The following is a 22,026-nucleotide window of genomic DNA, read 5'->3' as shown; positions in this document are numbered from 1 at the left end:
CTAGTACTCACTTGTCAATGGTATCATACCGACTCTGACGAATCAAGATTTTTCATCCGCTCGAACCACCCACTGAGTATCACAAGTCAAATATCAAGTAATGAATACACTGGATTGCCGTGGAGATTGAGTACGTGGTTAATAAAACTACAAGTGTCCTGGTATATGAATGCAAACTTTCCAAACTATTCCGTTACATGAATCAAAAAAAAAAAAAATTGCGGACAGAGATAGCGATAAAAACAAATTAGGGGCTGTCGAATATAGATGCGAAGAAGAGAGCGGTGACGGCAAATTACCAAGTAAAGTTAGACCGGGCAGTGTCGAGTGATGAAGATCCGACCAAAGCCCATTGAGACTGAGCTAGATATACCTAGACCAGTGCAATCTGCCGAAAGATAAGGAAGAGCCAAGGCGACCCGCGCATGACGAGGATCAAACATTTTGGGCGAAATGAATTTCCCAGCTGTCTGAACCATCTCGAGCTCGGGAAAGGCCAGCAAAGAAAACTTTAGGACCCAAAAAGTCAACGCGTTTCACGCCCTGCGCATGTTCGCGCGGGTCAGCGCGGGACCTGGCCCTGAAAGAATCGATAGCAGCATTGACCGCACGAGAAGATCTTTGCATCTCGTGCGAGGCAACACTCCGGTTGAGCGTTTCACATATCATGGCAAGGACGTTGTTCACAGTGATACCACGAGGGCTCACAACTTCTATCGTCCAAGCACAAAGCTCAGGAGAAGTGATAATCATATGAGAGACTGGAGGTTGCACCGCAAGCTCATGAAGCATGCTAGGTGAACAGCCTGGTCGTAGTTGCACATGTGCCAGATCTTGTGTGATGTTAAATCTCAAATTGGGACCATAACTCAAGAGTGAGTGCAAGACTATGAATGAAGAGTGGGGTGTAGAAGAATGTTGGTCTAACGACAATAGATGTGAGATCTGCGTAAAGTGTGAACGAAAAGGAGGATTGCATACAAGACATAGGAGTTTGATGTGAAACTGCATTTGGGTGCGGGAGTGATACTGAGTGGAGATGAGGAGTTTTTGGGATTGGGGTCGGAGACAATCCCTGGAGCGCAGACCAATGGCCTTGGAAGGCTTGGCTACTGGAGCTAGATTGTGCATTGTGCACAGCCCAAGACCTGTGATGCGATGACGAGGCAGAGAATCCAATCCGATAGTTCATCGTGTTAGATTGGAGTCAGAGAGATTGCGCGAGTCAGAAATAATATAGGCGGGGCGTTACCAGACTTGGAGATGCGCAGTACGCTGAATGACTCGACTATCATGCTGCGTGTCTTTTATATCCCGTAGGAGACGTCAAGAAGTTATTTGTAGACTTCTCGCGCCCATCGTGTGTCGGGATTTAATTGGAGAGCGCTGTGCACGAGTGATATGGGCGGGACAGCGAACATCGTTGGATATGGTGAAGTTGAACAAGAACTTCAGAACAGACGCCGAACCTTTGATGTGGCGCTGGGCGGGATTTCCAAGTATGGCTATGAGGCGGGATTCTGCGGTACCGGTCACCCATAAAAGGCAAGCGTCGCGCTGATGGCGGTCTCACGAGAACACGTCGATAACTGTTAATCCGTTCAACCGCTGATGAATTGATGACCCTGGACCCACAAGTTCAAGTCTACACGGATCTCGCAGTCAACAGAAAAGGGTATACTCTAATATTATGCAAGGTCTAATTTAAAATACTATACAGCAATGATAAGATATCCCTGTGAACATGATCCGTCGGTACGTCAGGTGCTACACTTCACCCTAGGTTACCTGATTTCAACACTTCTTGCATCGCCTCCCAGTCACCCACATCCATCGATGCGTGTTTCGCCCGGCGCCCACGCTTTTTTTCTTCATTACCGCTCTGTGCGCCACTGATCTTGGAATTGATCACCCGCCCTGATGTCTGCGCAAGATGCTTAATTTCAGGAAACTCGGAGGTAGCTTGAGCTCGCAGCCAAGCCGCACTCTCAGCACGATGAATGAGGCACCTAGGAGGTTCATAGCCTCTTTCATGCTGGTCGGACGCTTTGGAAGGCGTAAAGTCCGCACTCATGGGGCGTCCATCCTTCCACAATGAACCGCTGTTTGTCTTCTCCAAAACGTCAGCAATACCCAAACTTTCTCCAGGAGGGATAGGGACAGGATGAGAAGGTGTGACGCATGGCATATCAACCTCCTTTCTGAGTACCTTGTCGATATCAACAGCTGAGAAGAACGCGACCCCCTGAGGTAAGTCATCCATTCCTAGCTTAAAGGCAAAAAGGCTCCGCGTCCATAAGTTGGCGATTTGCAGCGCGAGTGCAGCTCGATAACGATCTTCTTCGACAACCAAGTAACGTAACTCGTCGTGGACCGAGATGAGATAACGAGCCTTGATACCATATTGTTTGACAAGATGGTCCATTGCGACAATGAGGAGGTGCAAGTAGTCGACACCAGAGGACTGCACAACCCAGTTTATGCGTGATGTCATGTAATCTGATCCAAATTTTTCCGGAAGAAGCTCCTTTGACAGGGCAGCTGTGATTCCGCATCCGAGAGCTGGAGTTCGTGGTTGTTCAGAAAGCGCGATCTCTTCTAGCTTGTTAAACACGAAACTCTCCGTTCCACCATACCAGAATTTCCTCCCAAACAAATCCGTGCGATGCGTGTTCTTGCCCTTAGTTGATGCGTACAAATTTTCTGCGAGGCGTTGAGCTTGTTCGGGCAGCATACCGGCATTCGACTGTAGAAGGAGTAGGACTGCATGGCGCATCCCAGCACCATAGATTCGGGAATAGTTGAACACTTTTGCTTGGTCACGAGAGATGCCTAGGATGCTCGCTGTCTTTGAATGAAGATCTGTTCCCGCGGCTTTGGTGCCTTCAAGCGTCATCCATCCAAGAGCCGTAGCACCGTGTAATCCAAACTGTGCGTCACCCATACAGCTCGAAATCCACAGCTCTTCTGAGTCCACATCCGCGCCGACGATGGCGTACCCCTTGGGTGCGCGCACCATGGCTTTGAGCTCCGAGCCAACGCGGTTTTTCTTCGCGTTGCTCGCCGTGAGCCACGTCTTCTCGATAGCGCGGCGCGTCACAGTGCCCATTGTAATCACCTGAGGAAGGATGATACCCCACTTTTGGGGTTCGTCGGAAGATTCAGGTGGTTTGAACTGCAGATCTAACGCTCCCCGCTGCCAGACTACCATCTGATTGATAATGCGATCACGCGCGCTGATCCAATAGCTGCACTGCGCGTTCATGTCCAGTGCATCCTTCGCTTCATCGCCAGGACTAGTAAGCGTCCCATCCTGTGCATATTTCATGAACGTTTTTCCAAGCGGACTGCCCACGTTCGCCTTTTCCCCGTCTTTATGTGGTAACTTGTAGAACACAAAACCTCCCTTCGAGCACATGTCTTGTAGGATGTCATCCTTAGGATCATAGAAATCAAGCTGAGAAAAGCGGGTAGGGAAATTGACGTCCCTAGGAACGCGGAAGGTCCAGCCGTGTTCCCGAGAGTGGAAGAGTGGCCAACCTTGCCAAGACAAATGAAGGAGGATGGGAGCAATGCGATTCCGTACGGTGACATCCAGCGTGCCGGGAGGCATGTCTTTCTTGGGCTTTGCGAGATCCCAGTACCACTTCGGCCAAAACACCTTTGGCTTGGGCTCCTTAGGAGAGGACTTTTTACGTCGGGAGGAAGAATCGGGGACAGATTGGCACGCCGCCGAGTTCGGCTGCAAAAGGAAGAAATCAATAGAAGTTCGGTATATCAACCTTGAAACACACCTGTTCAGCCGGCACGACACCCCTAGATTTCCCTGCTACTTTAGGTGTCCAATCGAGTTGGGAGAGCCAAGGATCATCCTTCCAGGATTCGTCATCCATCCTATCTTTGGCTTTCTCCGCGAGTTCGACAAGGCGCCTTTTCACTTTCCCATTTAACTCCTTGTAGACCCTATCTGCGTCCGCAAGATATGATTCCCAGGTCTCGTTCACCGTCAAGAAACTGGAACCCATCGCAAGAATTCCAGCGAATGATACGGGACTTGGGCAGCGGTCAAGGAAAGCTGATAGGACCTTGGAAAACACAGCGTGAGTAACGAAGACATCTTGCGCGCAGTAGTTAAGGTAGTCGTGGATGTTATCCGCTATCTCTGCTGGCGTGGATTTCATGAAGTCGTTTCTAACTTCTTTGTCCATATCGATATTACAGTGCAGCTTGGCGACATCAGCCAGTGAATTGGCAGATGTCAGATCTTCCCAGCGCTTACTTGAGAGATCAGCTTCCACGGCATCGGTATCGGCAGCTTCGAGCTGCGGAAGACTCTCCTCGAGATCAGCACGGAGACGGCGTAGTTCTTCTCGTTTATTTTCATCATCCTCTTGCTCGTATTTAAACTCCGTATCACGCATGAGTTCTACGACGGCCTCAACCGCTTCGGCACGACGTATTTTCTGAGTCTCTTTGGACTTGCGGTGCTGCATCCAAGCAGGTCTTTGGTGAGAAGATATTCCCTTCACTGCAACATGCAAAGCCATCGTATCGAGAAAGCGGGTCTGAGTTCCATGTAAGCTGTACTCCTCCCGAATGCGCGCTCGGTCGTAGCAGACGTTATGACCAACGACTACGCGTGGAGAAAGCGTATCCCCTAAGGGAATGAGGTGTTGCTGCTCAACCGATTCTCCCAGCAACCAGGGCGATATCCAACTGTACCAGGCATTCTTTGAGGCAGCACATGCCATGATAGCATAAGGATGATATGCGGGCATGGTTTCTACGTCAAATGTGAGCACTTCTTCTGCATTGCCTTCGTGCTGCGGGAAATCGACATGCTCGCTGTAGCTCGAACCATCAGCAAGGAAGTGGTATTTCGTCCATCCCGATTGAATATCCCAATGATCGGGTTTTGGAGGAAGTTGGATGGATGCGAAATCTTTCGCAATGTCTAGCCATGGTTCAGCGGACTGACTACCCATTCTGTAGAAATGCTCATCGATATTTGAGCCTAAAAGGGGTGGGAGGGTGAAGCCGATATCAGGAAGAACAGAGCCTTGTTTAGGGTCTAATCCATGCATTTCCAGATGTTCCTGTGCAATACGAACGTATGCTTTCGATGGTGCAGGAAATGAGACGTTGCGAAATATTTGTGAATGCAATTCCCGAGAAAGTAGCTGAACTCCGAGCTCATTGCGCTTGACTGTCCAATCTTATTAGTTGCGGGAGAATGAGATTGAATCCATAGCGCACCATGCTTGACTGTTTTTCGGACTACGTCACGTTCTCTTTCTCTTCCTTGTTTCACATCAACTCCGCCTATGACAGGTCGCGGTTGTATATGGTTAAAATGTTGCTTCTGCTTCTGAACGAGTGCAGCTACTCGAGCAGAGGTGTGAAAGTGTCGAGCCGATCCACTGGGTTTTTGCGCAAGTTTTAGCATCCGTGATTAGCATTCAGGTCGGACTTGCGCTACTAGATGTCGCGCAGGTAACTAGTAGAAGTTTGTTGGAATGAGTGATGAGTGCCTATTTTTCTTCCTATATTTGGAACTCCTCTAGTCAGCACGGTCTGAATCGGTCATCGACCAAGACTCTTCATGAACATTTGGACCCATCACCGGCACCAGTCACAGACACTGCAAGGGATCGATTTTCGAGAGCTGCCATGAGCAATGCATCGGAATCAGGTTAATCAATATCATCATCGTTGGTGAGCCCGAGCTTATTGAGTTCATCGTTATTGACGTTCAGTAGGTGACAGCTACGAGTCCTATGAGGAGTTGGACTTTCCCTGAGAGATGTGCTTGAAGTTCAGCCTGTGTTGATTGCACCATGCTCGCATTCACGCACGTCGCATCGCAGGTCGTGGGCTGTTGCGGACCTTTTAAAAATGTCATGATACCCCGTGACGGAACGTTGAACCCAAGAATGAGCGCGATTAATTTTCTTGTTTCTAAAAATCCGAGAAGGAGACAGTGCGCGGTCAAACAGATATCTATTCACCGCATAATGCTTACCAGCGCCTCCGATCACTCACGTTCTTGATGCCATCACTTTCAACGGGAATGCGGTGATACTACGTCTGACACTCTGAATATACGACGAATATTAAGTATTATCTACGTGGATGAAGCACAGGTTGCTGGTCCACTTACCTGTCGATTTGAAAGGATGAACGGACACTTCTTCCCGGCCAGCCCTTCAGTCTTACCCTCATGTCCACTTCCGTCGTACCTCAGGATGATTTCCTGGCGGTAGTATGGAGCATTCGGGTTCTGAATGTAAGTGTCTCTCTGAACAAAAGCAGCACTGATTCTAACTGAGAGACTACTCTTAGTATAGTGATGGTGTGTCCTCTCGCACTGTGAAACAGAAACTTTCTGACAATGGCATCGTAGTCGTGGTTGCTGCTCTTTGGGTGAGTCTCCCCTTGGATTTTTAGCCCAACTTCTTTCACTTATTCAGACGAAAGATTTATGATTTATTGTCAACATTCCAACAAGAGGTGATAACACCGTTTATGCTCGCAGTTATTGGTCTCATCCCCCATTCACACAGGCAACGTTTCTCGCCCAAGCCAACACGAATATTGCAAAGTTTCTGTATATTGGAGCCCGTTATATACCATTGTTTATACGTATTCCCAATCTTATCTGTGAGCCCGCGCCATATACTCATCCTCTATTATGTTTTTAATCCCACTCGTGTCCCAGTCGACAAAGTCCCCGGCTTGGGGAATGCTGTACGTGGGTGACCTTGACAATCGTATACGTGCCTCACTGTTCCCATAGGACTGTCAGAGTTTAGATAGTCTTTCAGCAGGCAGGGCTTTTTTAATTATAACCGATGTTAACGTTGTGCTGACAACTATTATATCTAGCGCTTAACATGATTGCAGAATTCTGCGCAGAATGTTTGTGAATTTTAACTTGAACTTTCATCAATTCTCATCGTTTCTTAGCCATCTTCATACTCCGGACCTGCGCTATGTGGGAGGTGAAGCGCCCTGTACGTTGGGTTATGTTCGTAATCATAGCTGTATGTATCCTTTATCAAATTCCCTGCTAAGTTTTACTCAGGGATCTCGCGACAACAGTGTGTATCAGTTGCTGGGATAATCATGTTCATCTTTGTCCCGAGGGAGGATGTGTTTGTACCTGATATTATGGAATGCCAACCACTTCAAATTGCAAAAACCCCACGGTTATTGGTGGCGCTTCTGGCGCTCCTGATGTTAGAACTTGGTAAGAAGAACTTTTGTCATAGTTTCCTCTAGAGTTTTGACTGTCATCGTCAGTCCTTGTTATTCTTACCGCTATAAGGGCTGTAAAGAATTACAGACCAACGCCAACGCCACTCCTTACACTTCTCCTCACGCACCATTTGTTCTACTATGGTTGCGGACTTCGTGCGTGTATTTTACATCTATGACAGCACAATCAACTCTTTCCTCCTAGTCTTCAGCACTATCAACGTCCTGTGTGTGGCGCTGTTTAAAGTCAGTTTGATCCTTTTGTCACCCCTGAGGCTTTCACACGAGCTGACATTCCGCTTGTACGCATAGTACGAATACGCTGCAATTTTCTTCAGGTGCGTAACGTTCTCCAAGTGGTCATCGTAAATGCTGACTTCATTGCAATCAACAGCCCCCAAATCATTGCACATGCACTCTTGGCAACACGTATGCACTACCGGCTTTGGGAGTCCGAGAATATTCGAAACAATGATCAGTCAGAGCAGCACCCTATGTCGTCGCTAGTCTGGGAACCCCCAGAAGATATTGCGACGGCTTAGTCAGGTTCAGGCTGCAGGTGACTTTTGCTGGACAGTGATCCACAGTACTTTACACTACTAAGCATCGTGCACATATAGTACCAAGAGCATGGTCGAGTCTTCTGCTAAGCTGTATTTAACTATCCGTGATTGATCAAAGATGTCACAAATTTCTGAATGACTGTTGTAAGAAAGCCTATATGGCTTTGGCGCTGGATGCTCGCTTGGAGCATCAGGAAATCCATCCTGCAATAACTTAGATACAAATAGATTAAATCCAACTGAGTCCCATAAACTATCACAAGTTAGAGGTAGTTATCTATTGTTCCCGAACTGCGGCAGCATTAAATTTAATTTAAATGATACCCCGTGACGGAACGTTGAACCCAAGAATGAGCGCGATTGTTTCTATCACTCACGTTCTTGATGCCATCACTTTCAACGGGAATGCGGTGATACTGAGAACGTCCGACACTCTGAATATACGACAAATATTAAGTATTATCTACGTGGATGAAGCACAGGTTACTGGGCCACTTACCTGTCGATTTAAAAGGATGAATGGACACTTCTTCCCGGCCAGCCTTCAGTCTCATCCTCATGTCCACTTCCGTCGTACCTTCAGTGGATGATTTCCTGACGGTAGTATGGAGCATTCGGGTTCTGAATGTAAGTGTCTGTCTGAACCAAAGCAGCACTGATTCCAACTGAGAGACTACTCTTAGTATAGCGATGGTGTGTCCTCTCGCATTATGAAAGAAGGAATTTCTGACAAAAACATCATAGCCGCGGTTGCTGCTTTTTGGGTGAGTGTCCCTTGAATATTCAGCTCAACTTCTTTCATTTATCCAAATGAAAGGTTTATGATTTATTGTTAACATTCCAACAAGAGGTGATGATACCGTTTATGCTCGCAGTTATTGGTCTCATCCCCATTCACACAGGCAACGTTTCTCGCCCAAGCCAACACGAATCTTGCAAAATTTCTGTATATTGGAGCCCGCTATATACCATTGTTCGTACCTATTCCTAATCTCATCTGTGAGCCCGCGCCATACACTCTGTTATGTTTTTAAGCTCACTCATATCCCAGTTGACAACGTGTCTAGCTTGGGAAATGCTGTACGTGGGTGACCTTGACAGTAGTATACGTGTCTCTCACTGTTTCCATAGGACTGTCAGAGTTTAGATAGTCTTGCAGCAGGCAGGGCTTCTTTAATTATCGCTGATGTTAAGGTTGTGCTGACAACTATTATATCTAGCCCTCAGCATGGCGGCAGAATTCTGCGCAGAATGTTTGTGACATTTACCTTGAACTTTCATTAATTCACATCGTTTCTTAGCCATTTTCATACTCCGAACCTGCGCCATGTGGGGGGTGAAACGCCCTGTACGTTGGGTCATGTTCGTGATCATAGCTGTATGTATCCTTTATCAAATTTCCTGCGAAGTTTTACTCAGGGATCTCGCGATAACAGTGTATAGCAGTTGCTGGGATAATCATGTTTATCTTTGTCCCGAGGCAGGGTGTGTTTGTACCTGATATTATGGAATGTCAACCACTTCAAGTTGCAAAAAAGCCCCAGTTATTGGTGGCGTTCCTGGCGCTCTTGATGTTAGAACTTGGTATGAAGAACTTTTTGTCATAGCTTCCTCCGGAGTTCTGACTTCCATTGTCAGTCCTTGTTATCCTTACCACTACAAGGGCTGCAAAGAATTTCAGATCGACACCAACGCCACTCCTTACACTTCTCCTCACGCACCATTTGTTCTACTATGGTTGCGGACTTCGTGCGTGAGTTCTACATCTATGACAGTACAATTAACTCTTTCCTTCTAGTCTTCAGCACTATCAACGTCCTGTGTGTGGCGCTGTTCAAAGTCAGTTTGATCCGTTTGTCGCTAGGCTTTTACACGAACTGACATCCCGCTTATACGCATAGTACGAATACGCCGCAATTTTCTTCAGGTGCGTGACGTTCTCAGGCAAGTGCTCGTCGTAAATGCTGACTTCATCGCAATCAACAGCCCTCAGATAAATATGCATGCACTCTTGGCAACACGTATGCACTACCGGCTTTGGGAGTCCGAGAATATTCGAAACAGTGATCGGTCAGAGCAGCACCCTATGTCGTCGCTAGTCTGGCAGCCCCCAGAAGAGATTGCGACGGCTTAGTGAGGTTTAGGTTGCAGGTGACTTTTGCTGGACGTGATTCACAGTACTTTACACTACTAAGCATCGTGTACATATACTACCAAGAGCATGGTCGAGTCTTCTGCTAAGCTCTCATTTAACTATCCGCGATTGATCAAAGATGTCACAAATTTCTGAATAACTATTTTAGATTTGCTATCAGCTTTCAAGTCTGGAGCGGCGATGTTAATGTTCGCGTCCGAAGTCGCTCCTCATGAGTCAACCGCTTAACCCATCTGCAGTGCCTATTTCGTACCTGGCACTGTCTCTTATTCCATTCATAATCACCATCTTGTCCTCAGATATCAAAAGTTCAACTAATTTGGAGTACTAAGAGTTGATACAGTGCCTGACTCTAGATCTGTGCGACGAGTCTTACGTAGGAGGTTGTAAACGAAAAACCGAAGCTTGTTGCAGACCAAAACTTGTGCTATTCACAAGGTTACCAAGTCTATGGTATGAAGGGAGGTAGCAAGAACCGTACAAGTGTCTACAGTAGGACACTAGAATGAATAAATACGTGAAGTCAAGCTCAGACAGCGGAGAGAGATGCGGAACTTTTTATCCACCAAGGTACAGTTGCGAGACATACATAATTGAAGTACCTTCATCCTTGAAAAGTTACATTCGCTTTGATTAAAAGCATGGTAACGATCTCAGGTACGACGCAAAAGTGATGCAACAAACAACGCAAAACAATGTGACTACAATTTTTTTTCATAATCTGCCCCCCTATTGACGACGTTACAAACAGAAAATCAACACAGGTCCCATCGTTCCAGTCAGGGTCCTTCATGATCAGCCATGGTGTAGTGAGTGCAACATCGCCACTCAGTTTGTCTATGTTATCACGGACTCTGACCTTATAATCTTTCGTTTTTGGTTGTTCAAACCTCAGCAGTTCTTAGTAGTACCTGAACTCTGAGGTATGTTTCGCGTTTCTCCTGCATACCGGCGGCTTTATCTCACATTATTTTGTCTTTAGTTCGTCTATCTAGTCGTGTACAACACATGGCACATACCAACGAAGGTGTTGTGGACAGCGACGAGCTTTCTCACGAAGATTTGGACGATCCTGGAGCATACCCATTCCCATGTGGACAATTTGCTGGTAAACGGCTCGATTCTGTCTCACATAGGTTGAGGCGGTGGGCAACAGGACCCGATCTTGCAAGATACTCTTGGGTCAGAACTACGTATAGTGATCATAGTTGATACTGATAATAAATTCAGTATCCCGCCTACATAAAGGCTAATCAACGATACGAGAAATTACTCCTTCAAACTCCCGAAGCCTATCCCTTTCCCTTTGGGAAGCATGAAAACCAAAGACTCGATGAAGTGCCAGAAAATCTCATCTGGTGGAGTATCCATCCTTTACGGGCTCATAATGTCTGGGTAAGTTGATCGCCAGTCAGCAGCGCGTGCGCTGCAATCACCCTAAAATCATAGCACAAAAACCTGGCAGAGGCAAATCGCCTTTACTTGGATAAGGTGTACGACCAGAAGTCCCCAGGATCGGTCGAAATATGGTTTGGAAAGCGGTATCAGGGATGTAGGCTCGATGATGTGTACAATCGTTCTGATTTCGTCAGATTCTGCCTGCAACCAGAGCATGAAGAATTCACGTGGGTGAGTCGGAAGTTACATAGCTGTGCCTGACACTTGGTGTTTACTTTTCCCTAGTATTACAGGTTCAAAGACCTAGTTTACAGGTACAGGATACATCTCCTAGCCCAATCTTTCAGTGCCTTGTCGTTGTCTCAGGAATCCGCTGGAAGCTCGAGCAATGATGATGAATTTCCACACGCACCCCGCAAGTCTCTGCGACTTCGAAGCATGTCTGTATGATGCGAGTCCCTCGACAACGACTCACAGAGTATCATAAATTCATAGTACTATCAGTAGTAGCCTGAGATGAATGAATATTTATGGGCATGACGAATCACGTGCACGTGGCGTTCAAATTTCAATTGGTATCACGCCCAAGTTGAATACAATCACCACAGAATCACTACGTACGAGCTATGGCACATAACAACGAAGGTGTCGTGGATAGCGATGAGCTTTCTCACAAAAATGACGATCCTGGAGCATACCCATTCCCATGTGGACAATTTACTGGTAAACGGCTCGATTCTGTCTCAAGTGGTAGGCAACACATTCCTATCTTGCAAAAAACTCCTGGGTCAGAACTCCGTACAGTAATTACGGTTGACACTGATAATATATTTAGTATTCCGCCTACATAAAGGCCCATCAACGATACGAGATATTACTCCTTCAAATACCCGAAGCCTACCCATTTCCCTGTGGAGAGCACGAAAATAAAAGACTCGATAAAGTACCAGAAGGTTCCATCTGGTGGTGTATCGATTCTTTACGGGCTGGTAATACCTGGGTAAGTTGATCGCCAGTCAGCAGCGCATGCGCTGCAATCACCCTAAAACCATAGCACCAAAACTTGGCAGAGGCAAATCGTCTTTACTTAGACAAGGTATATGGCCAGAAGTCCCCAGGATCGGTCAAAATATGGCTTGGAAAGCGGTATCTGGGACATAGGCTCGATGATGTGTACAAGCGTCCTGGTTTCATCAAATTCTGTCTGAAACCAGAGCGTAACAAATGTCTGTGGGTGAGTCGGAAGTTCCCTAGCGCGGCTGTACCTGATACTTGGTGTTTACTTTTCCCAGTATTACAGGTTCAAAGACCTAGTTGTCAGGTACAGGAAACATCTCGACACTCACCGACGGCCCTGCCATCCTAGAGCACCTGCGCACGTGGAAAATCCTACAGGGCAACTTCTTGGAAGATGGGACGATGACCGCGGATCTGTGGAGCTGGATGATGACTACGAGCGTGATGGATTTGTAGTTGATGATGATGAGAATGATGACGATTACGAAAAGAAAGCCTATGAAGAGGATGGTGGTGATTATGATGACGATTACGAAAAGGAAGTTTGTGAAGAGGATGGTGGTGATTATGAACCGGACAACGACACCGACAATCTTGCAGTGGGTCACGACAGTGGTGTGCACAACGAAGAGCACGCTAACTTTGAATCTACAAACAATCATGGTTTAGACGGGTCTGTCGTGCAGGCAGAACCCCTCCCACCCTCTCACACGAGTACAACAATATTTCCAACCTCGGGCTCAGATTCAGATGACAATATATCCCTCTGGATGAATTGCGCAACAAGACTAATAAAGCGTCTGCATGATGGAAGCAAAACAAAGGTCACATCCTCGAACAACCGTCGAAGAATTTGCGATTTGAGCTCGGGCGAGGACACCGACACCGCTGACCAGCCCCCGCCCAAACGTTCCAGACGCAGGTCCGAACACGAAGGTGCTGATAGTATTCAAGTTTCTGAGTGTTTTGAATACTGATGACAGGACTCTGGTTAGTGAATAAGGCTCCCAAGACCGATTCCCACTCTGATGCAGAGCCCGCTGCACTAGATGGACCTGAGACTCATCACCATGAGCTCTCCCAATCTCTCAGTGTTTTGTCGTTGTCTCAGGAATCCGCTGGAAGCCCAAACAACGATGATGAACTTCCACGCGCACCTCGCAAGTCATTCAAGGACGATTCGGACATACCAGCGCATGATACTCATATGAATGCACCTTCACTAGCACTCTTGGGAAGAGTTTATCGTGCACCTATTCAGTCAGATGTTGAGGATTGAGGATTTCAACTATGTTCGACGCTTATGGACCAATTGCAATGTAATGTAGCGGTGAGCCTAAATTGATATGGAAGCAATTTGAAACAGTGGACCGTACCCTACCGTACCTTGCATCCTGATCTAATCGGTGATCATGATCATGATCAAGCATCTCATCACGATGATGGTTCTTGGTTGGCTTCGATATATCTGGATCTAAGCATCTAGATGTCGAGTATCTAGATCATCGATAGCCTACCCGATCGCTTATCCTTCAAGTGAGCCCACCCTTTTAGACGGCCCGTCTTGTACATTTACTCTGACCGAATGTACATTGCAGCGACATGTCACTAGGTCGAGAAAAAAGGGAACTGCGCTGTAGTTATCTATCTAAATCTAACGGCGAACACTAGAGTGCGGCATTCTCATGGAGAAACGTCGAATTATGACGTATGCTTTGGAGAAGTGTGAAACTTACTTTGAAACTCTCAGAGAATGAGGAGGCTTGGACTAGGAACGGGAGAGGGACTCGGTCTTGGATTAAAAGACTGTGTTATGGATCATACCTAGAAATGGGAAGGGACTAGGTAGGGTAATAGTCAAGAAAGTGTACGTAGCACAGAGCTGACCTTGGATTAAAAGACTGAGCCTGAGGGCGGATATTCGACAGGAAGACGAATTAATACGTTGATTGAGACGGAGAATCAAAGGTAAACGTGTATGGGGCATGTGATGAGGAGTGGTTGCGTATGTAAAGAAAAGGGTGAGTACGTACGAGAGAGTCATATCTCGACCTGCGTTGACATTTCAGGGGCCCTTGTCTCAAGACAACATCGACAAAAGACGCACAATGCCAGGGTCAGTCTTGTTGTCAACCCAATTCAGATTACAAGGTCGGAAATGTGATCAAAAATAGAATAAAGGATGTTCAGTCAGGTTCAGTCCTAGCGACGGCTATTCCGAATCAAAAGAGAACAAGTACATGTCCGGTCGGCAACCGTCCATTGGCTGACCTTATTACCGAGGGGCTGAGTCGGGTCGCAAACACTGGTTTGCGGAAGAAAATTCTCCAAGACTGAAGACACGAAAAGAAAGAAAATATGAATTGAAGACGCGGGCACCACACGGTGATGAACTGGATGTTCACGAGGTGCCTGACAAAAGAATTGCAGTTTATTCTCGCGCTAGGTGTATTAATGTATGGTTCAATAATATCGAGGGAAATCATACGCGGGGAATACCGTTATATATAGGACAGAGGAAACTGGGGTCGTGTCGAATCTTCTGCATGAGTTGATCAAACGTGGAGCGCGGGCCCCGCTCGGGGGCTTAGACTTCTGGCGACAAATACTTGGATCAGCCTATGACAGCTTTGAACGAGGGCTAAGGAAGGCCGCCCCTATTCACGATGCATTTCGTGGTCAACGGTTGTCAACAATATAACAGAGTCGGAAGCCACCTGCAGGACAATAGGTTCCGCGGAGAGGAAATCTATTGCATGACAAATTGTATTCGGGATGAGGGCCAAGGGTGTTGATTCAAACATGATCGCCCGAATGGATTGATACCTGGAAAGATAGCTAGTCACCGGGGCTGTCGACGTCAAAAGAAGAAAATAGTCACCATGATATCTGAAGGCGATGTTCGCCAGCTATAGGCCAAGCGAGGAAGGAAACATCAGCTAAACGGTGATGTTCCTTGTAAACTGATTCTTGTTCTTGTTCTTGAGAGATTCGAAGTGACATACCTGCCAAGATATGCAATAAACTACATCGCATTAATAGGCGCTTATTGGAACGTCCAATCTTTTCATTTCTGTGATTGCTCGGGGCCGTCGCTATTATCTTCGGAGTGATGTCGTTGACAAGATTTACAGGACGTGGTCTGGGAGCAGCCTCGAGTTCAGAATTAAATTCAAAGTCCGTGCAGCTCGGTGAGTGGCGTAGGTACGCTGACCCTGTTCCTGACTCTCGACTTGTACAGGCCGTCACGGGATCATGTCCCAGGTATTACGCCACATTTCCCCGGGTTTGCTAGCTGGCTTTGCTTTGTGGGAAGTGTGCATCTCCCCACATATAATAACACACACATCCATCAGTAAGGCCTTCCGAGTCTCCGCCGCCAGCGTTTGTCGGATTGCACTGGTTTGCAAGTGACTCTTTGCAACAGTCGGGTAATACAAGGCAGTACAGGATTCTACAGCAATCATTGTTCACGTGCCGGTGCATTCGTCACGGCAGTGCACACTGCTTCACCTTTATCAAGCTGGGAGGTCCGATTTATCGATATTATCACCTCTTCACATCCTCTAAACCATCCTCTAAACACCGATAGTCCAGCATGAACGGCATGCATGATGACATGTTTGCTGACATGCCCCCCCTAGTTGACGCGAACACCAATATGCCGCGGCCAAATATACCCCCTCCAGCAGGTGCAAAATTTATGGCAAATTATCCACCCCCACAAAATGCATTCGCTGGCCAGGGGTGGAATGCGCCTATGCCGCCTCAGTCGTATCCTCAATTCCAGCCAGCAGGACAAGACGAATGGGCGAGGTGGGTTCAATACTGCCAAGCTCAGGGTGCGCCACCACCGCTACCACAACAATCTATGCCAAGTCCTTATGTACCACGCCTGCCCATGAATCCTCAATACGACCACTTCCGCAAGCGAAGTAATAGCGCCCCTCCAGCTGGTCCTTTCAACACTCCTTTCAACGTACCGCAGCAAGGCACGCCTTGGAATATGTGGGGAGCCAGGCCTCCCATTCAAACATTCCCTAGCACAAGTTCATACATCTCCACATCCGCAGTCTCCATGACACAGTCATTATCTGCAACATATATGCCTCCAGATTGGCCAGGAGAGCGTCCCAAAAGCTGGAGACGTGGCTTCAAATTCAAGTCGGGTATTTCATCCCTACTATTCCGAAGAAAGTCTGTATCAAGACTACTTGATGGTAAGTTATGCTTTAATAATCGTTACAGGCGATGCTGATTGGCAGCAGCATCCACCGATAGCGCCCGGCTCAAACCTGCTTCTGTCCTACGAGAAGAAAATATAATTTTCGATCTCCGTTGCAGCCAACCCGTGATTATGATTCGAACGCTGGGGCGCCCAGCAGTCACAAACGACCTCATGCTACCAAGCACCAACCCACCGACATTGTTCATGCGTCTCTATCACACGCGCTTACCGTGGTACATCGATATTCGGCCCATGGGTAATGGCTCTTACGTCACGCTTTCAGACTTGCTCATGGGTATATGTCAATTCCTCGCTGGACCGATACGCAATGAGGATTACTACAACGATGAGCTAGATGCCGAAGACAGGGAGGAGCTTAAGCGCGCGTGGGTGGAACGATGTAAGAATAAGAAAGAACGGATGGAGGGGGTGAAGCGGGTTGATTTTTTGCGAGAAAAGTACATGTTTCTGGGGTTGACTCGCGGAAAGAGGGGCATGTGGGAGCTGTGTACAGGAAAAGAGTTCTCCGAACGATGAGTGCGGCCCGTCGAGTTGTTATTTTCTCAGTCCGCCTAGCGGAGTCTAGAATATATCAAGATCAAGACTGCCTGTCAGTGAGTTACACCGCCTCTCATGATACCCAGTGATTTTCGGGGCAGCGATGCGAACAAACAGAACATATTATGTTTCGCAATTGTGATTCATGGTCGTCGGGAGAAACTCTAGATCTACGCGTAAACTCTTTCAAAGAGTCTGGATATCCTAGACCAAATCCAGACAGCCACAATATTCTGACATGCGCTAGCATGTGAGGCATGCTCAGATGTCCTGACGAAAGTGTTCCTCCAAAATGAGTTACTTTTACGGAATTGACTCCTGAATTCGAACACCAAGGAACGACCAAATGTCTTTCTTTCATTGATTGACCTAGCTAGGGAAACTCCCATAATAATGCGTCTCCGAATGGGGATTCATTCAATGATGCGTCGATTGCGCTCCATAGCCACTATGTTTCATTTTATGCGAGATGTCACCATTGGGTCTTGGAACACCCATTTTTCATGCACGTTTTCCTCTGCAGTATCTTCTCTGCCAGTAAGGTTTACACACCTTTCGCGCCGCTGTAGCTGCGACGCCTTGATAGACGTGCATAAGTTCACATCTTCTCGATTACTTGCACATTTAGATAGCATTATGGTCGCGTTCAGATACTGGAACCGTATGAGTATCGCTGTTCCTTTGCGTAGCATTGAATTCTATTCTGTAGTTTGACCAAATGACGTGTTAGGAAGGTGACTGGTGACCATTAATACAGATTTTTGAGACACACGGGTTTAAATAGACATGAGGCCTGGAAGAACATACGAAACTTGAAGAATAATGACAATGAGGAAATGTACGAGCGCCAGCTGGAAAGTGTGATGTAGAAAGTAGTAATGAGGCGACTTTTCAAATTTCAACAAGGAGTGGACATACCAGATGAATCTAGCGCGACAATAGACTCGTGCTCCTTTGAACTGTTCTAAGCCGGGTACGATGGTTTTCCTGACGTTAACACGAACATGAGCAGTGAGCACACATATCTCAGGGAAGAGTTATCCGCAAGATTGATTATAAGATGATTTGTCCCTTGCTGTAGCCCTTTATGAATCTAGACGCTGAGAGACTTGGATGAGTTTATGCTAGGTGAGCGTGAGCGGTTTCATTATTCAGGGCCGGGGGAGCTGGGGTGTTTTCGTGAAACAGCAATAGCTAACATTCGAAGATTCAACTGAGACAACTTGGTCATGATAAGTTAATGATATTGTGACGTACAGATACCCGATACCTGATCAAAAAAGTTGCATCAGTTGGTGGTGGCAGTCGTGTATGCGGTCGCGGCAAAACCGACTTGAGAGTTGGTGGTATCGAACACGGAGTAAAAGCGCTCAAGGAAAGTGTAGCCGTTGATGAAGTCGAGACCTTCACCACTCGGAGTGCCAAAGTCGTTGACGATGAGGTAGATGTAGTCGGTACTGCCACCGATATAGGTGTTTAGGGCACGAGGCCAGATTTGGCCGTTAGGGGTGAGAGCATAGGTGTTCTGTACAAGATGGTGAACGAGGGCATCAAGACTTGAGATAGAAGAAGCGTACATTGCCGACATTGAAGTTCAGGTTCACGAGTGCACTGTACTGGGTAGACGTAATGCGGAAAAGACCAGTCGTCTCGTCCTCGATAGCACCGGTTCCAGACTGGTACGCGCTGAAGGCGTCTATGGAACATCGGTCAGATTAAGATCACTCGCTGTACTCCAAATACGCACTAGAGGCAATAAGGATGAGAGTAGTGCCAGTGTCAACAATACCAGCCGTCTCAGACAAGATGGTCGTAGAGCCGTAAGTGATGCTCTCGTTGATACCCCAGTAGTAGGATGCGGGTTCGGTAGTAGTGAGAGGACTGAATTAAGCCATCACCGCTAGTCTGGATTGATCTGAGCCGCAGTAACTTACGTGTACGCAACGGCACCAGTGTACTTGATAGCATCAATTCCACCGAAGGTGAGCTCTCCGTTGGTGTCTGACTCCGAAGTTGTGGGCTCGAAAGAGACACCAACAACTATCTGAGAGATCATGTCTTGGATATATAGGTTGTCAGTGACAGTTGGGATCGTCGCAGTGGGTGGTGAACCTCTCAGGATACCCTCTGTCAAGTCTAGGGGCCCGATGCCAATGACACCGACGGTGATGCCCGTAAAAGTAGACTCGGAAATAACACCGATTGGCTGCTGGATGATGGTGAGATTACCGAGAGTGACGGTATCGGTGTATTCAGTTCCTAGAGATAATAATCGTAGGTATTCTCGACTCATGGCATCAATGTATGTCGTACCAGAACCGTAGGAGCTCGATATAGCCTGTCCAGTGTCAACGCTAGTGCTGGTCTTCACGTACGATGCAGCGTTAACCCATGTGAGTGAGCTACCAGTGTCGACAAGCAAATTGTCTGTGATAACACATTAACAGGCGGTGTTTTCTCATTGTTAAACCTACAGATCGTGGCGGGGTCGCCAATGCCAACTGCTGCGGTGTAGCATACAACATCATTTGACGTTACCAGTACGACGGCTGAGAGTGTCTCTGCTGACGGTTTTGAGAGCGGTTGCGCGAGATTGGTCGTGCTGCAAGAGGTTGATGGTACCACCAGATGTGTTTAGTTAAAACACTGTGAGCACGTGGTTAGTCTCATCTTCAGAGGACTGAACCGTATGGAACGCACCCCCTCAGGTGAAGAAGGCGAAAACAGTAATAACTAAATAATCGACTTGTTGTGCGCGCATCGGAGCGACGTTTCAGGACAGATAAACTGTTTTTGGCCGTGAGGAACAGGAACGGCATTCATGAGGATGCACTGTTCCACCAGTTTATTCATGGACCAATAGTTGAGGAGTGCTTACCATACATGGTGAAACTCGCGAATGACTCGTACAAGGGACTCCCCCACTCGGACCCGAGGATGCGCTGTTCTACCAGTTCATGTATGTAGTTAGGAAGGATTTACCTCATGCGATAAAGCTGCGCGCATGACAAGTCTACCTTGCGACAGCACATCAAAGGACTGGTGAGCCGCAGATGATCCAAGTTGTACCAACAGCCCCAAGCTATTCAATGAACTCGGCCAACTTAGCTTGTGGGCCCAGACAAGGTGTCTTCTTATCCGAACTGTAGGCATTCGCATCATACTAGTTTATTCGGTTGACTCTATTTGCAGAGTTATACCTATTCACTACATCGAAAAATGTGTAGAATAAAATCTAGGGGCCTGCGTGAGCTTAAGCGGCAGCCGACACTCGCGAGGCTCGATATCACACACCTGTGTTTGCTATGAACCTCTCGAGCACACATGGTCCCCAAGGGAATGATGCTCCCTCACCAAGTTCGAACTTGTCGAGGCATTTCAAACTCCGACTCAACTTTGCTTAGATTCGGACTTAGTGGTCTAGTCTAGCCTCTAGGTCATTATGCATGCCCTAACATTATACTGGTACTGCTTTGATATCTCATTCGTTACTTGTCTGCGATTTGGCTAGGCCAGTGACCCTGCAATTACTGCCAGTGCACAAAGGTGATCGACAACGAAGTGACGTCATGTTGGTTTATACTCGTCCGGCCTCCTACTAATATCAACAATTGTTGCTCATTTCGGCAGCTCTCGAACTCCAGCTTAGTGGACCACAAGCAAGACTAGGCACAGTCGAGCATCAACATGATTTGAACAGGACGAGAATGTGTCCAAAAACAACTGTACTGATTGGCTCCGAACTAGGTATCGCATCATGATACTACCCATTGTCATGACATGCCGTTCAGGCTGCCGGTTCAATCTTGAACCAGCTCCGACTGGCAGGTGGAACCTGCGACACTCTACTAGTATCTATCACAGGCCTAATCCTCAGCCCAACCCTCTCGCCGAACGAACTAATACATCGAGAACTTACCGGAATTAGCTCATGTCGCTGAAGATAATGGATCATTAGATGCATATACATGGGTACCCTTCATCTCAGCTTAAGTCGACTGCGATCTAGAACTCGTGCGTGACTCGCCCTCTCCTCCCCTCGGTCCTTCGTCATTTTGTTTTCGATTCGCATTGTTTATCCAGCGCGCTCGTATATCCTCCTTTCATCGTCCAGCGTGCATTTTTCTAGATCTCTTCACAACTGTATCGTTTATCATTCTGTCGATAGCATCTTCACCTTGTCTTGCTCCTCGTCCGTGTCCGACCGCTACCTCGTATAGTACCGATTACATTTCGACCTGGTCATGACTCACTTGTATCATCCTAGGCCCTTGTTGTACACTGTTTCGCTTCTCATCTACTGTCGCGAGTTTCTTACACTCTGCTACTCGGTGATATATTTTTTCCAGACAATGCCGCTTACTGTTTCCTCAGTCTTGCGATATGCGCTTTCGTACCCTCCCTCTGTTAATTCATACTAGCTCTGCCCTGTGTCAAAGGGTGCTCCAATGAAAAGAATCGTTGTCAGCAGGTTTTGAGCCCCATCAATCTAAGAGAAACTCTGCTGTGTACACCACTTTCGCCATGATGCACATCCGATAAACATTTGTACGTGAGTAAATGTCCAAGTGTGATAAAAGGTAAAAAATTATTTGTTGGCAGGTTTCAAGCCGCAATCCAAGAGAGCGGATGTCTCATCTGTTCTGGTACTGTACGTTGGTCATGTTGACTATTGAAAACATATGTTGGAGGATCCGAGTCCGTGTGTGAGTGAATGCTACTAAATCGAATCAATTTCAAATTTTCTTCGAAGAGTCCTACTGAACATGATCTCGCTCGAATGGTAAATAGACTTCGTTACATAAATCATATCCATATCCATAGGCATCATATACGAGTAGATAAACTAG

The 22,026-nt window shown here is 47.1% G+C and overlaps 7 protein-coding genes across 7 annotated transcripts; 4 read left to right on the top strand and 3 right to left on the bottom strand.

Annotated features, from left to right (window-relative positions):
* Nucleotides 1-20: 20 nt before the first annotated feature.
* Nucleotides 21-1,464, bottom strand: EDB93DRAFT_1126694 (uncharacterized protein). The gene is made up of 2 exons (XM_041448760.1): nt 982-1,464; nt 21-923 (listed from the first exon to the last, which is right to left on the bottom strand). Exons 1-2 carry the CDS (start codon nt 1,190-1,192, stop codon nt 436-438), a joined length of 699 nt encoding a protein of 232 aa, XP_041311289.1. The 5' UTR covers nt 1,193-1,464; the 3' UTR covers nt 21-435.
* Nucleotides 1,465-1,774: 310 nt separating this feature from the next.
* On the bottom strand, nt 1,775-5,640 carry EDB93DRAFT_1308135 (DNA polymerase family A-domain-containing protein; the record flags this gene model as incomplete). The annotated part of the gene is made up of 3 exons (XM_041454775.1): nt 5,257-5,640; nt 3,795-5,206; nt 1,775-3,742 (listed from the first exon to the last, which is right to left on the bottom strand). The coding sequence occupies exons 1-3, from the start codon at nt 5,444-5,446 to the stop codon at nt 1,775-1,777; spliced, it is 3,570 nt and encodes a 1,189-aa protein (XP_041311288.1). The 5' UTR covers nt 5,447-5,640.
* A 580-nt stretch (nt 5,641-6,220) lies between these two features.
* On the top strand, nt 6,221-7,799 carry EDB93DRAFT_1247129 (uncharacterized protein; the record flags this gene model as incomplete). The annotated part of the gene is made up of 13 exons (XM_041452548.1): nt 6,221-6,286; nt 6,343-6,423; nt 6,478-6,510; nt 6,564-6,660; nt 6,719-6,747; nt 6,797-6,815; nt 6,886-6,918; nt 6,967-7,043; nt 7,102-7,249; nt 7,303-7,413; nt 7,463-7,503; nt 7,570-7,595; nt 7,652-7,799. 13 exons carry the CDS (start codon nt 6,221-6,223, stop codon nt 7,797-7,799), a joined length of 909 nt encoding a protein of 302 aa, XP_041311287.1.
* A 389-nt stretch (nt 7,800-8,188) lies between these two features.
* On the top strand, nt 8,189-9,659 carry EDB93DRAFT_1126690 (uncharacterized protein). Its single transcript, XM_041448759.1, has 10 exons — nt 8,189-8,451; nt 8,565-8,584; nt 8,638-8,670; nt 8,723-8,819; nt 8,872-8,900; nt 8,952-8,982; nt 9,041-9,073; nt 9,122-9,198; nt 9,257-9,404; nt 9,459-9,659. Exons 1-10 carry the CDS (start codon nt 8,379-8,381, stop codon nt 9,575-9,577), a joined length of 660 nt encoding a protein of 219 aa, XP_041311286.1. The 5' UTR covers nt 8,189-8,378; the 3' UTR covers nt 9,578-9,659.
* Nucleotides 9,660-10,709: 1,050 nt separating this feature from the next.
* Nucleotides 10,710-11,913, top strand: EDB93DRAFT_1126671 (uncharacterized protein). The gene is made up of 6 exons (XM_041448758.1): nt 10,710-10,784; nt 10,871-10,898; nt 10,958-11,157; nt 11,206-11,370; nt 11,425-11,604; nt 11,659-11,913. The coding sequence occupies exons 3-6, from the start codon at nt 10,984-10,986 to the stop codon at nt 11,821-11,823; spliced, it is 684 nt and encodes a 227-aa protein (XP_041311285.1). The 5' UTR covers nt 10,710-10,784; nt 10,871-10,898; nt 10,958-10,983; the 3' UTR covers nt 11,824-11,913.
* A 4,483-nt stretch (nt 11,914-16,396) lies between these two features.
* On the top strand, nt 16,397-17,155 carry EDB93DRAFT_1079192 (uncharacterized protein; the record flags this gene model as incomplete). The annotated part of the gene is made up of 2 exons (XM_041445439.1): nt 16,397-16,610; nt 16,659-17,155. The coding sequence occupies 2 exons, from the start codon at nt 16,397-16,399 to the stop codon at nt 17,153-17,155; spliced, it is 711 nt and encodes a 236-aa protein (XP_041311284.1).
* Nucleotides 17,156-18,464: 1,309 nt separating this feature from the next.
* Nucleotides 18,465-19,995, bottom strand: EDB93DRAFT_1247126 (aspartic proteinase; the record flags this gene model as incomplete). Its single annotated transcript, XM_041452547.1, has 8 exons — nt 18,465-18,701; nt 18,754-18,872; nt 18,924-19,057; nt 19,111-19,435; nt 19,490-19,603; nt 19,651-19,680; nt 19,746-19,822; nt 19,877-19,995. 8 exons carry the CDS (start codon nt 19,993-19,995, stop codon nt 18,465-18,467), a joined length of 1,155 nt encoding a protein of 384 aa, XP_041311283.1.
* Between the last annotated feature and the right edge of the window lie 2,031 nt (nt 19,996-22,026).

The sequence above is a fragment of the Suillus bovinus genome (assembly GCF_016758785.1).
Source record: "Suillus bovinus strain UH-Sbo-P2 chromosome Unknown EDB93scaffold_8, whole genome shotgun sequence".
Taxonomy (NCBI): Eukaryota; Fungi; Basidiomycota; class Agaricomycetes; order Boletales; family Suillaceae; genus Suillus; species Suillus bovinus.
Note: the sequence above shows the minus strand (reverse complement) of the source record. Positions and strands in the feature narration are given on the sequence as shown.

What these genes read in the sequence shown, in the direction of transcription:
- EDB93DRAFT_1126694 (XM_041448760.1), bottom strand. Translation starts at nt 1,192, where the DNA reads ATGAACTATCGGATTGGATTCTCTGCCTCGTCATCGCATCACAGGTCT. An exon ending in ACATCAAACTCCTATGTCTT is followed by an intron (nt 924 to 981) that starts GTATGCAATCCT and finishes TATTGTCGTTAG; the next exon opens with ACCAACATTCTTCTACACCC.
- EDB93DRAFT_1126690 (XM_041448759.1), top strand. Translation starts at nt 8,379, where the DNA reads ATGTCCACTTCCGTCGTACCTTCAGTGGATGATTTCCTGACGGTAGTA. An exon ending in TTTAGATAGTCTTGCAGCAG is followed by an intron (nt 8,983 to 9,040) that starts GCAGGGCTTCTT and finishes TATTATATCTAG; the next exon opens with CCCTCAGCATGGCGGCAGAA. An exon ending in TCATGTTCGTGATCATAGCT is followed by an intron (nt 9,199 to 9,256) that starts GTATGTATCCTT and finishes TCGCGATAACAG; the next exon opens with TGTATAGCAGTTGCTGGGAT.
- EDB93DRAFT_1126671 (XM_041448758.1), top strand. Translation starts at nt 10,984, where the DNA reads ATGGCACATACCAACGAAGGTGTTGTGGACAGCGACGAGCTTTCTCAC. An exon ending in ATCTTGCAAGATACTCTTGG is followed by an intron (nt 11,158 to 11,205) that starts GTCAGAACTACG and finishes TAATAAATTCAG; the next exon opens with TATCCCGCCTACATAAAGGC. An exon ending in AGCATGAAGAATTCACGTGG is followed by an intron (nt 11,605 to 11,658) that starts GTGAGTCGGAAG and finishes ACTTTTCCCTAG; the next exon opens with TATTACAGGTTCAAAGACCT.